General features: G+C 40.4%; 3 protein-coding genes across 9 annotated transcripts in view; 1 reads left to right on the top strand and 2 right to left on the bottom strand.

The window, feature by feature from the left end:
* Window positions 1–4,507, bottom strand: part of fndc5b (fibronectin type III domain containing 5b) — a 76,408-nt gene extending 71,901 nt beyond the window's left edge. For all 6 annotated transcript variants that reach the window (XM_061759857.1, XM_061759855.1, XM_061759858.1 and 3 more), the window contains exon 1: window positions 4,412–4,507. The gene's annotated coding sequence lies outside the window, so the exon portion shown is untranslated. The remainder of the gene's footprint in view (window positions 1–4,411) is intronic.
* marcksl1b (MARCKS-like 1b) lies at window positions 598–3,107 on the top strand. The gene is made up of 2 exons (XM_061759862.1): window positions 598–910; window positions 1,697–3,107. Exons 1-2 carry the CDS (start codon window positions 824–826, stop codon window positions 2,258–2,260), a joined length of 651 nt encoding a protein of 216 aa, XP_061615846.1. The 5' UTR covers window positions 598–823; the 3' UTR covers window positions 2,261–3,107.
* A 140-nt stretch (window positions 4,508–4,647) lies between the features above and the next one.
* LOC133470908 (sodium-dependent neutral amino acid transporter B(0)AT1-like) lies at window positions 4,648–12,322 on the bottom strand. Of its 2 annotated transcripts, none has more exons than XM_061759853.1 (12): window positions 12,049–12,322; window positions 10,465–10,605; window positions 10,240–10,377; window positions 9,317–9,498; window positions 9,120–9,230; window positions 8,445–8,557; window positions 8,234–8,362; window positions 7,596–7,752; window positions 7,308–7,512; window positions 6,598–6,757; window positions 6,356–6,518; window positions 4,648–6,268 (listed from the first exon to the last, which is right to left on the bottom strand). In XM_061759853.1, the coding sequence occupies exons 1-12, from the start codon at window positions 12,245–12,247 to the stop codon at window positions 6,122–6,124; spliced, it is 1,845 nt and encodes a 614-aa protein (XP_061615837.1). In that variant the 5' UTR covers window positions 12,248–12,322; the 3' UTR covers window positions 4,648–6,121. The 2 variants fall into 2 exon arrangements, with proteins under 2 accessions (XP_061615837.1, XP_061615836.1); XM_061759852.1 differs by having other exon boundaries at window positions 7,596–7,662.
* Window positions 12,323–12,399: the final 77 nt, after the last annotated feature.

Genomic DNA, 12,399 nt, shown 5'->3' with positions numbered 1-12,399 from the left:
TTTTTTTCCCCATTGTGCCAAATGATCAAAACAAGGTAGTGTTTACTTTGCACTTTTCTACTTCAGTAAATCTCAGTTTGTACTTCTTTATTTTACTTTCACTTAAGGAGTTGAATCAGTATGTCTACTTTTACCAGTCTTGTTTCTTTAGTAACTGTACAGTGTGAGTACTTTTTTCATCTCTGCTATTATTAGATACAAAAATGCACTATATTAGCAGATCTATGGGTTAAAATAAGTAGTTTTACACACTCTTAATGGTGTCATAATTACTTTTAGAAATAATGCTGGTGGATGATTTTTTTTGTAACTGTTGTGTGACCTCTTTGTTATAGTAGTAGTCATAGCTGTAATAACTGTACAACGTGGGAAGCTTTTTTAATGTATTTTTTTGCATTTAACCAATATATATATAACAGTAGAAAAATGAGTTGGACTGATTTAATTCACTGCTGGGGGTCTTCTGCCAGGCAGCGAGCAATGATTGGCCAAAGCCTGGTAGACTTTCCCCCCAGACAGGACGCTGATTGGTTAAACACGCTGAAAGCCCCGCCCACCGGGTGTCGTCCCAAACCTGTTGTATGTTGAAGCGTTGCGTTCAAGCGCTGATGAGTTTAGAGGCTCGATCTCCCTCGGAGTGACTAGTACGAACGAGACGGACTTGGCCGAATCACTCGAAAATAATAATCATACTGACAAAAAGACACTTTTCGTCTCCTCACCGCTGGATACGCGACTCGACCTGGGGTTGGATTAACTTCGGGCCGCTCTTTTTTCGTTTTTCTTTTTCATTTGCTTTGGAAAGGGGCAGACAAAGAAGACAATGGGATCTCAGTCATCCAAGGGAGAGGTGGCCGTGGAGGCGAACGCCGCCGCCGCTGATGCTGCGGCTGTCAAAACCAATGGACAGGTAATTCAAACCTAATCGTTTATTTTCCAAATGAGAAGTTGCTGCAAAGTTTCCTTCGACGCGCAACAATAGGAATGCGTTGACTAAATTGAGGAGATAATTTTTTTTTTCCCCGAGGGAGAGTCAGGTGTGGGTTCCAGCAGTCCTCCTCATCTAAAAAAAACATATAATTGCGATCTCGAGATAGCGTTAATATAATTGCATTTTGGGGGGCGTTTAATGTAAAATGTGCACAAGAAGAAGAGGGGGAGGGGGCGTCTTGAGCTCACGTAGCCAGTCTACTCCCTTTTTGTAAGTAAGCCTGCCATCGCTATTGTACCAATTGCACCTTTCACAATTTGCTATTAATTGATCGGTCATTTGGGGGATTTAACTGCTTCTTTTAATTCAGTGCGTCGCCGTGGCGTCACTTATGTTAACCTACAGTTAAAAGAGACTTGAATTGGTGTTTGTTTTTTGTTTTTTTAAACAACATAGTCAACAATAAGTGAAGGCTTGTCTCTCCAGTCGGGTCTTTGTTGGGGCTGTCTGGTACCCCGAGCCGTCTGCGTGGCTCTACCGCCGCCTATCAACTCACCAAGGACCTGCAAGGCGTCGCCTCAGCCACACGACGCTAATTGATGAGCACGACCATGCTCTGCCAAATAATGAGACATTGTGATCAGAAATGACTGCTATGGGGCTAAATATGGAGTGTTTTATTACTCTAGGGTGTCATTTTTGCCTTTTTAATTTTATTTTATTTTTTTACCAAAGAGATGATTAATTAATTATATTTTTTTGCAGGAGAACGGACATGTGAAGACCAATGGTGATGTCTCCACTAAACCCGACGGGGATGCCGCCGCCACCAATGGCTCGGCCGAGGCCGCCAAGGAGCCCGAAGCCGGCGGAGAGGGCGACGCCATCGAGCCCGCACCCGCCACCGACGGCGAGGTGGCCAAACCCGAAGGTGAGGCCGCAGCCGCCGCCACCGAGGCTGCGGCCAAGGAGACACCCAAGAAGAAGAAGAAGAAGTTCTCCCTGAAAAAGTCCTTCAACTTCAAACTGAACCTGAAGAAGAGCAAGAAAAATGAGGCGGTCAAGGAGGAGCCGGTGGCTGCGGCCACCGCCGCCGCCACCTCATCTGAGGAGAAACCCGCGGAGAACGGAGCCACCGCCGCAGAGGAGAAGAAGGAGGAGGAGGTGAAGGAGGAGGCCCAGGCCGAGGCCCCGAAAGCCGAGGAGGGGGCGGCCAAAGAGGACGCCCCCAAGGAGGAGGCCAAGGAGGCAGCTGCTCCAGCCCCTGAGGCCTCGAAACCCACAGAGGAGAGCAGCTCGACCCCCGCCCCCTCTGAAAAGAAGGAGTGATTGTATGTGCAACTCGCAATGAACTGGCTGAACTGTTTTTCAAAGAAAGAGAGAGAGAGCATTTAAGAGTATATATATATATTTATATATATATGTGTATATGTATACATATGTATATGGATATATGTATATGTAAATATATACACATGTATGTGAGAGACTCCTTTGACGTGCCACTTTTCGTCAAGACAACAGACGAGATTCACTAGGTCACTTCCTGCTCGACATCTGGACCTCGACTGACTTTTTAGGCTTTCGGCGCGGCGGCGAGATGACACCACCAAGCGGACGAAAGATTGATGGAGGATGGATCTTTTACCCACTTTGAGAGAAAGAAAAAAAATGGCACTCAAGATGCCTCCTTTGTGAAAGAAAGAAGATAGAAAAGGAACAACTAGGACAGCACCACTTGAAATGACTGTTAAATAGCTAAAAAAAATAAAAAAGAAGAGATAAATCAGAAGAGACTCGCCAACTTTTTACATTCCTATATTTTAACCCAAATTTGAAGTATTTTGTGGTGTATTATAGAGAACCATCTTAAAAAGAAGCTATGTCTTGTTTGTTAAAAAAAATAAATAAAAAAAACTATAGACAAGTTTTGATTTTTACCTTACTATGGAAAAAAAAAAAAAAAAAAAAAAAGAACACTTCAGCTTGCTATGTTCACTGTTGCGGTTTGATATGAAGCAGAGTTGTTTATCTGTCGTGTGTGAGCCTGAATCTGCTTTGTCTCTGTAAATACAATTGGACTGATTTCTGTTCTTTATTTTGCTAATGTTGACAGATGTTACTGGTTTTATTGTAAAGTTGATAATGGTAAATAAATGTTGGTCACCTGCCCGTGGATGTGACTTTTACGATTCTTTGCAGTGTACACCACAGCCGGAACTTCTGCTCATAGAGAACAATGGGATGTGGGATATCTGATAGAATTTCCTATTAAATAGATTAAGAAGTAAAAACATTTTTGGGGGGCGCTCCTGTCCCACTTTTTTCTCAGTGTGACCTCAATCCCAACTTTAATAGGACAAAACCAAACATTTTCAAAATTGGTGACAACCTTGAATTCAGTATGAGATGAGAAATTAACACTATTTTTAATGAAATATTCATAATCTTTGAAATTTTGCAATATCCCAATGGTGGCCCAATCTCATCAGATAACAGGTATATTTCAAAATTTAACAAATTTTTGCCTAATACCTTGGACATACAGGAGATATAAAGAGTCTACACACCTCTGTTCAAATGCCAGGTTTTTGTGATATTAAAAAACATATCAGACCAAGATAAATCATTTCCGCTGTTAACGTAACCTCTAACCTGTACAACGCAATTGAAAAATAAACAACTGAGATAAAAGCAGAGGGATTTCATTGTTCAAAGGTATATCAGTCAGGTTATAGGAGGATATAAAAGAATTTCCACGGCATTTATCATCAAAACATCCAAGCCAGGCTACAGCTTGCAAAAACATACTTGAAATCTCCCAAATGCAAGTGGGAAAATGTGTTCTGGCCCGATGAAACCAAGGTTGAACTTTTGGGGCGGAATTCTAAACGGTATGTTTCGTGCAAACACAACATTGCTCATCACCAAAAGAACAGCCATACAGTACGTACAGCATGGTGGTGGCAGCATCATTCTTCGGGGCTGTTTTTCTTTTGCTGCCACTGGTGCCCACTGGTCAGTGTGAGCACAAAACCTCAGACTTCTGCTAGAAAGCAAAATATGTCAGGAAAATCCACTAGACCAGCTAAACTTGATTTGGGGTAAATCAGAGGCACTTTTTAAATGGTGGCATGTGTCCGCTGAGTCCCATTTAACGAGTTTGACTTTGTCTGGTAAATTGTGAAAACAGCCACATCCCAGGTTTCAAGAGTGTGCAGACTTGCGCAACCCCATTATCTCAGTTGTTTATGTTTACTTCCGCTTTCGAAAACCTTATTTGAATAGCCACATCCCCAGGTATAACACTGTGTGCATACTTTTGCAACCACGTTATCTCAGTTGTTTACAGGTTTTCTTGTAGGTCACATTAATGGTTGAAAAAGTTTGGAAACGCTTCATCTTGGTCTCATTCTTTTGTATTCCAAAAACTCGGCATTTTTTTTCTTTTTTATATCCACTGTATATGAGCACACTAACCTTACAACTCCACTGAGTCCCAATCCTCACGTCTGTGCTTTAGAGACGAGTGTCACCTGTACCTCCTTAACACCCCTCCGCACATCAACAGTTTTCCTTGGATTGGAAGGAGAAAGGAGAGCATCCTCTTAAACATGCATAGCTACAAGAATGACCCAGTTCACATGGAAATACAGTATAACTCTTCACACATTTTAGATTAAGAAAGAGAGAGAGAGTAGAAGTAAATACGTCGGTAAAGTATTATTGTTTTATTTAATTTACAGGGTGCAGGAAAATGGTCACAACTCACAATGCAGATTAGGCTGCCAACAATATAGCAGTTACATAATTCACAATTATGCATGTTGCTCCAGAAATGTTGTTACCGTGAGGTTATTTTGTAACTTTTTTATTTTGTTTGCACATCATAAAAAAATAAAAAAATAAAAAAAAGCATGGTACACGCTGGCATTCAAAGACTTACAGAAATAAAGTGTTGCATAGTGAGAAATCATTAACTGGATCAGTGTCTTCACATAAATGAATATCGCTAGTTATTAATAACATATCATTAAAGTTAATTTGAAATGAGTTACTTTCGTTCATCAGTAGCTACCCGAGAAGTAACTCTCAAGTTTGAAAAAGGTTGGTGACCCCAGGCTTACACTGCCACCCGGTGGCTCCTGTAATGTACTACATCAGTGTGCACTTTGCGAACACTTAATTAGGTACGCCTTCGCACATTGGGTAAACCACTGAGTACTTAACAAAACGACTGGCGAAGCATTATAAACATACAGCTTTTCAAATAACGCGTACTCAACGAGAAGGACTTGTTTCTTAAAAAGTTAGGCAATCAAACGGGCGTTCACTTACGTCGTGCTTCTACGTTTTTGATTGAGTCAGCCATCTTGTCAATGCCCATTTTTTTTTTTAGGCGAAGATCGTAAAACGCTCACACGCGTCGCAAAATTGTCGTACAACATCATTTGGGCCATTTGTCCGTCAGGTCTTTACTTTTGCCACATCTTGACTGTTTGAGAAGCACTCATTTGTGAAAATATGTATTTTGCATCATTACGTGACCATTATAACCGTTTACAAATGTACAAGAGCTGTTTTTTAATTTGGTTGTTGTTCATATTTAACCAAACAAAATATTATGAACAGCTCACAATATAATGAAGTGTAAAGCTACATTTCAAACTACAACCACAATATTAATCATCCAATAGAATTAAACCGCTTATTATAAACTGCACAATTTTATGTTGTTGAGGTACATTTTAATACAGTTCTTGCATTGGATCTAATTGGCTTGTGCAGGTGGACCTAAAATTGTGGCACAATTGAAAACAATATTGTAAGCTGTAGAGAACAGACCTTTTTACAATCATGTCACATTTACATCTGGCTGACAAATGCTTTGGCGTTCTCCGATGCTACCACCATTAAACAAAACTCTCAACTTTTTTTTTAACACAATCGCTTTTCTGCCACCCAGAAGTATCCGGGCACATTATAGTCTATTGCCAAAGTAAGTTTCAAAATAGCAGTAGATATTTAAAAAAATATATATATATCAGTAGTTGTATTGATTAAATTGTGTTTCTAGTCTTTGTACTTAATGCAACTTCAATTAGCCCTGAGACCAAAACCCTCAAGTAAATTGGCAATTAAGCGTGAACCAGAAGACACACAGAAAAAAAAAACATATCTATGTGTTATTCAATCTTCTTGTTTCCTGCAGTACACAATGATAAAACTACACAATGCGTAAACAGGCACAATCGCAGTAGGAACCCCCGCTAACAGAAAAATCATTGCATTGATCCATGAAGGATACGCTTCGGATGACAATGACGGGAACACTTCCTGTTGAGGCATAAAATACAATTATTAGGCTGTGTGTCACAAGGAAAATGTTGAATTTGACTATGTAATGTTCCATGAAGTGCTTACAGAAGCGGGATCCCAGACTAAATAAGTCAGCTTTTCTTGGGCTTGAGTTACCAGGTAGAAAATTAAGATGACCAGGACAATGAGAGGACTGATGAACCTCCATGTAGCTTGCCAGAAGATGGAAGGTTTGCATCCAGTCATAAACTCCACGTCCTCGTTGAACCTGGCACACATAAGCATTTGGATAGTTCTCACACAGTATTCGGAAGTGACCATCCCTAATAATCTTTCCCAGGGTTTACCTGTCAATGCCGTATATGTAAGCAACAGAAATCATTTCGAAGAATCCGATAGTCAGAAGCGGAACAGAGCCAGCAAATTTGTCAAAAAGTGTAAGCCAATAAATCCCAGAATGCAACGCAAAGAGGAGGGTGATGACGAAGGCCACAAGACATGTTGTCACTGAAACACAAAAATACATCACACGACATATTCAAAGAAGAAACATGCAAAGAGTGTATACAGATACTCTATCCCAGTGATTTGCAAAGTGTAGTTCATGGCCTCCCTCTTGTGGTAGGCCAGAGAATCACTGCCCAAGTACAGTTCATATGTATTTAACTATCAGAACTTTTTCTTTTGAAACAATTATTCATGTACAATTTGACTTTAACTTTAATGTTCAATGCATTTTAATTGAATCATTATTTACCAGTAAGTACATTTTTTTCCCTTTATGTTCAAACTCTTCATAATGTGGCTTAAAATAGTAATAAATGTACTTCTACTACTGCTAAGTTTATTTAGCATTACCTTATTATTGTGTTAACTGGCAAAAAACAATGGCACGACATCATCTGACTATTATTCAGGACTCTTTGCAGGTAATTCCGCAAGCCCAATTTCAGTTTTCAACCATGTCTTTATGAACCTTGCCATTGATAAAGAGGAGTGTCCAGTAGTGTTACTCATATTGTATTTATTTCCAAGATGAAATGATAAATAAAAGTACCAGTCAGGGCTTCGTGGGGCCATTTTTTGGGGAAAACCCCCAAGTCTCTCAAGGGAACCACCACTCCCTCAATGTTCCCAAAAAGGGTGGAGAGGCCCAGGCAGAAAAGCATGATGAAGAAGAGAACAGACCAGACTGGAGAAGCAGGCATCTTCGTGATGGCCTCTGTGAAAACAATAAAAGCCAAACCCGTTCCCTCCACTCCCTGCATACATTATGCATGTTAGTTATATTGCAAATATTGCAAAAAATACAACAACAAACAATAAAAATATGTGACACCCTTACCTCACTGAGCAATTTTTGCAAGTCACAGGTTTTAAAGTCCAATCCGAGAACAGTCTGCGGATCCGAGCTGTTCAAATGTTTTAAGGCCAAGTCAAAAGTGTTTGGTGTGACACTGTCCTCAGGAAGATTGAATCCGTTTATTAACGACATTATGTTACTAAGAAAAAAAAAAGAATGAGCGACAGACAGGTGGATGTTAGGAGCACCTTGTGAAATATTAAACTGAAGCACGTTGCACTACAAGAAAAACAGTTACACAATATTAAAATACAGTGAACATATAGCTTCACTACTCACGGATTACCTACTTTCTGATAATTTTTTTAACCTATTCTCTGTTATTTGCTGAATACCTCACCTGTTCTCTGTTTTTGCCCTGTATAAGATCTGACTGTTGCTTTGGTGCCACCTTGTGGCATCTATAGGCAATTACTAACTAAGGAGGAGTGTCAATTACTTGCAGATTTTCACTATTTGTGTGTGTGTATATATATATATACAATTTGATTTAATAGTGAGTCACAATTATGTATTTAAATGATGAACAGCAAAAAAAAACAACTATTTATAAATAAAATATTTAAAAAAAACAAAAAAACATGAATAATAATAATAAAAAAATAAGGAAGTGTACTTACTCACTAAAACACATGTCATATTGCTCAGTGGCCCTGTAGCCAATGATGGAGTACATAACTGTAGCAGCGTACACTGAAGTCAGGCCGGTGACAACCGACAGGATCACAGCATCTTGCATGCAGTTGTTACTTAGGGAAGAGAAACGAGCATCGACGTCATAGTCAAATTTGCTGCTCTAATGTAAGTGAAAATAACTAATAAGACCCTCACTGAACAGGATTGTAGCTGGAGAAAGAGATGAGGCCGCCCCATGCCAAACCAAATGAATAAAAGACCTGGGCCCCGGCATCCAGCCAAGTTGAGGGATTAATCAACTCATCCACCTGTAGGAATACGGTTACATTGCCATTTTGAGATCCATTTATCAGACGCCTCATTACACCTCACAATGAAAAAGTACCATTCTATATATAATGGTTATAACATAAATTCTGCCTTTTCATAGATCATGCATCAGAGAGGCTTTAAGTGAGTACAACTGAATTTCCTTTGCTTTTTCTGATATGGCGGCACGGTGGACGACTGGTTAGAGCGTCTGCCTCACAGTTCTGAGGACCCGGGTTCAATCCCCGGCCCCGCCTGTGTGGAGTTTGTATGCTGTCCCTGTGCCTGCGTGGGTTTTCTCCGGGGACTCCGGTTTCCTCCCACATCCCAAAAACATGCATGGTAGGTTAATTGAAGTTTACAAATTGCCCATAGGTGTGCATGTGAGTGCGAATGGTTGTTTGTTTCTATGTGCCCTGCGATTGGGTGGTGACCGGTTCAGGGTGTACCCCCCCTCCTGCCCGATCATAGCTGGGATGGGCTCCAGCACTCCTGCGACCCGCATGAGGATAAGCGGCTCATAAAATGGATCGATGGAAGTTTCTGATATTTGAAACATACCTTTGGGGTGAAGAGGAACTGAATCCCATGCAAGGCACCTTTCAGGGTTAGTCCTCGCACCAAGAATATGGACAGCACTATATATGGCAAGATGGCTGTGATGTACACGGCCTGAGGTCAAAAACAACAAAAGCACACATATCATGCATATTTTGCACGCAAATATTTTTGAAAATAACACTGTCTTGTCAACACACCTTGCCCGAGGTGCCTATCCCTCTGATGCAGCAAATACAGACAACAGTCCACGCACCACAAAGGCACACCACTATGGGCCAGTGGAGCCCCCCAGAGTCAGATATGGAGGTTGAAGTGTTGAGGGTCACACGGTAGAAAAAATAGTCCACTGTGGAGCTCTCTTGACACTCAGCTACAAACCCTAAGCAAGTATACAAATCGTAAACATCAGTGGCGGGCAGTGCATTTAGTACCTGGTCCTTCAGTAGGGATTTACTGTATCCAACTAAATCCACCTCCTAATACAATTATAAAAAACACCAATACTATGCAAAAACACAATGCAACAGCATGCATAATCAGAATATTTATCTAACAAAATGACAAAAACAAAACATTTTAAATAAAATACCTCATAATCACTAAAGATATTGATGATCAAATATATTCATGTGTGCAATCACTCCAGACTTGTTTTGCTAGTCACCGTGGCTGTAACAAGTTTTGCTCTGACCAACCAATCAGAGAATGGAAAAATAAATACTGATGTCATTGAGGGCCAGTGCTCTGGCCCTGTAAGGACCAATTTGAAAACTGATTGGTTAAAGAACAAATCCCTTTGTTAATATAGTTTAAGTTACATGGGCCAGCACTACTGATTCTGAAGTCCCTGGGCAGATTAGAATGACATGGCAAAACATAGAGGTTGAAATCTGATTGGACCAAAAAAAAAATCTAACATCCACAGTTAGGGCCTACTTAAAGCAGTGCACGCAAAAGAAATACTGTACTGTGAAATGACGAGACTGTTGGGAATAAATTGATACAATTTCATGGAACAAATACTAGGATTTAAGTTGCAAATGCATGCTGGCCCTGACCACTCACCACTGATAAACATGAATGTAGTGTGGTTGTTTTAAAAGTCTTATAAACTACGTACCCGTCGCATTCTCATTGAGAGGACACTGAGTCCAAGGCAGCGGGCTTTGGAAGGAATTGAAGAGGTACCACATGATCCAGGCTATCAGAGTGTTGTAATACAGAGCAACTAAAAAAGACACCAGCATGGAGGCTATACCTAAATAATAAAAAAAAAGACATCATCATTAACTTCTTTTTTTAACACCTTTTCTCTCGTTTTAAAAAAAAATTCTATTCAACGTACCCACACCGGTCAGATGAGGACTGATGGCACGCCACACTCCCACGCTGCCTTTCCTGAGACGCTGGCCGATGGCAAACTCCAGCAACAGGAGAGGCATTCCTTCCAACACCAGCAGGATCAGGTAGGGAATCAAAAAGGCTCCTGGAAAATGATGATGGAACATTATTAGATACAACTCGCACTGACATACAGTAAATGTTTTCTCACAAGAAAATCCCAAGATATCTTACAAAAAGTTAGAAAGACATCATCACGTTTAGATTGACTTTACTTTCCGGTAACATGAGCTTGTTCGTTGCTATTAAAAAATAATAATAAACACAATTGTATCATAGCCCTAGACATGAAATGAATACAATTACAGTGGTGCCTTGAAATATGAGTTTGACACTTTCCATGACCATATTTCTCTACTGAAATGATTGTAAATGCAAATATTCCGTTCCAACCTCCTCCTAAAAACATAAAAATTCGTTTTTGTTACCGTTTTTTTTTTTAATTTAAAAAATGCACTCAACAGTATTGTACTGTATAAGAACACGCAGTAATAAGATTTGCTCTACTTATAACCTGCAAACATGGAAAATGCGAGGGCAAAACACCACTGTACTTAATGTATTGACCGTTCTTGCTCTTCGTTTGTGGGCTTAATTGGCGTTTAGCAAACGAGACTAATGGTGCATTAGTGCCACCGACTGATATTGTCCTTCCGCTGCAAGGAAACCAATGTGAATTGATGGTGGCCAGATATTGTGAAGTTTGCTGCCGCCATCTAGTGGTGGGGGTCTGAAGCGCAGTTGTATCTAAAATTTTCCTCGTATCTTAAGCACTTATATCTCAAGGCACAACTGTGAAATAAAACAAAATTGAATATTTGAGGGAAATATGGATTTCGTTTTGTTCGTTTTGTAAAGACACATTATTTTAACAAGCTTTACCATTAACGTTGACATCTCACTTTATATAACCTTATCGAAACTCATTCACTGCCATTGACGGCTTTTGAAGTCAAATATCCATGTTAACTGGGAGGGCTGGCAGTGAATGGGTTTTGATGCTCATATGGTGCATTGGAATATTCCTTAATCTTTCCTCATAAAAAGTTATGTCATAGTGACAAGAAGTCACAGACTTGGGGCAGGTCAGTGTCCTGGTTGTGTTTATGGTCGTTAACTGTACGGGTGTTATGACATGTTAAATAGGACAGGAAAATTATTGTGAAAAAGACTGCCATTTGTAGGACATACATTTTATGTGTTTTGGCTCGAAAATCCCATAAACGGCCATAACTATCTTCTCGTATGTAATCTTCACTATATACAGCCTATACAATGTACCACCTGAGGTTTCTTCAGGGGACCTTTCCACTCTCATAATGATTAACACAACTTGGCAGTTTTAGACTCCAGCTGCTGGGAATGGGTTATGTATTCAACTTGCCGCTTGATGTCTGGCAAAAAGGACACAGTGACTTTTAATGAAATTGACGAGATAATGTTTCAGTAAAAGGTGAGAACTTTGGCCCCAGTTCTACACTAATTAAGTCAATCTTAAACTTCTTTCAAATAATTGTCACCATCTTACCTCCTCCATGGCTTTGACACAAATAGGGGAATCGCCACACATTGCCAAGGCCGATGCAAAAGCCCACGCATGTCAGGATGTACTGAGCTTTGTTGTCCCACTTGGGCCTGTTGTCAGCTTCCGCTTTCTCCATCCTGTCGAGTTCCTCATGGTTGGAGATCCGCAGCTGCAGTCCCGGGTTGGGCAAAGTCAATCTCATGGCGTCCACAGACTGAAGCGGAGGAGTGATCTGCACCTGACAGATGAAGCACTGAAATGAGCCTTCATTTAGTGCACGTACCAAGATGTTCAAAGCACGAACCAGCAATGTCGAAATCACTTTATGATCTTTTGTGGATAGATTACTCTGCA

Source organism: Phyllopteryx taeniolatus, chromosome 21, assembly GCF_024500385.1.
Source record: "Phyllopteryx taeniolatus isolate TA_2022b chromosome 21, UOR_Ptae_1.2, whole genome shotgun sequence".
NCBI classification, from domain to species: domain Eukaryota; kingdom Metazoa; phylum Chordata; class Actinopteri; order Syngnathiformes; family Syngnathidae; genus Phyllopteryx; species Phyllopteryx taeniolatus.
This window is presented reverse-complemented; position numbering and strand designations above follow the sequence as displayed.

Excerpts from the sequence above, each read along its gene's own strand:
- marcksl1b (XM_061759862.1), top strand. The coding sequence starts at position 824 with ATGGGATCTCAGTCATCCAAGGGAGAGGTGGCCGTGGAGGCGAACGCC. Across the intron at positions 911-1,696 it reads CTGTCAAAACCAATGGACAG|GAGAACGGACATGTGAAGAC; the intron begins GTAATTCAAACC and ends ATTTTTTTGCAG.
- LOC133470908 (XM_061759853.1), bottom strand. The coding sequence starts at position 12,247 with ATGAGATTGACTTTGCCCAACCCGGGACTGCAGCTGCGGATCTCCAAC. Across the intron at positions 10,606-12,048 it reads GTGTCAAAGCCATGGAGGAG|GAGCCTTTTTGATTCCCTAC; the intron begins GTAAGATGGTGA and ends ATCATTTTCCAG. Across the intron at positions 7,513-7,595 it reads TGCAAAAATTGCTCAGTGAG|GGAGTGGAGGGAACGGGTTT; the intron begins GTAAGGGTGTCA and ends TAATGTATGCAG.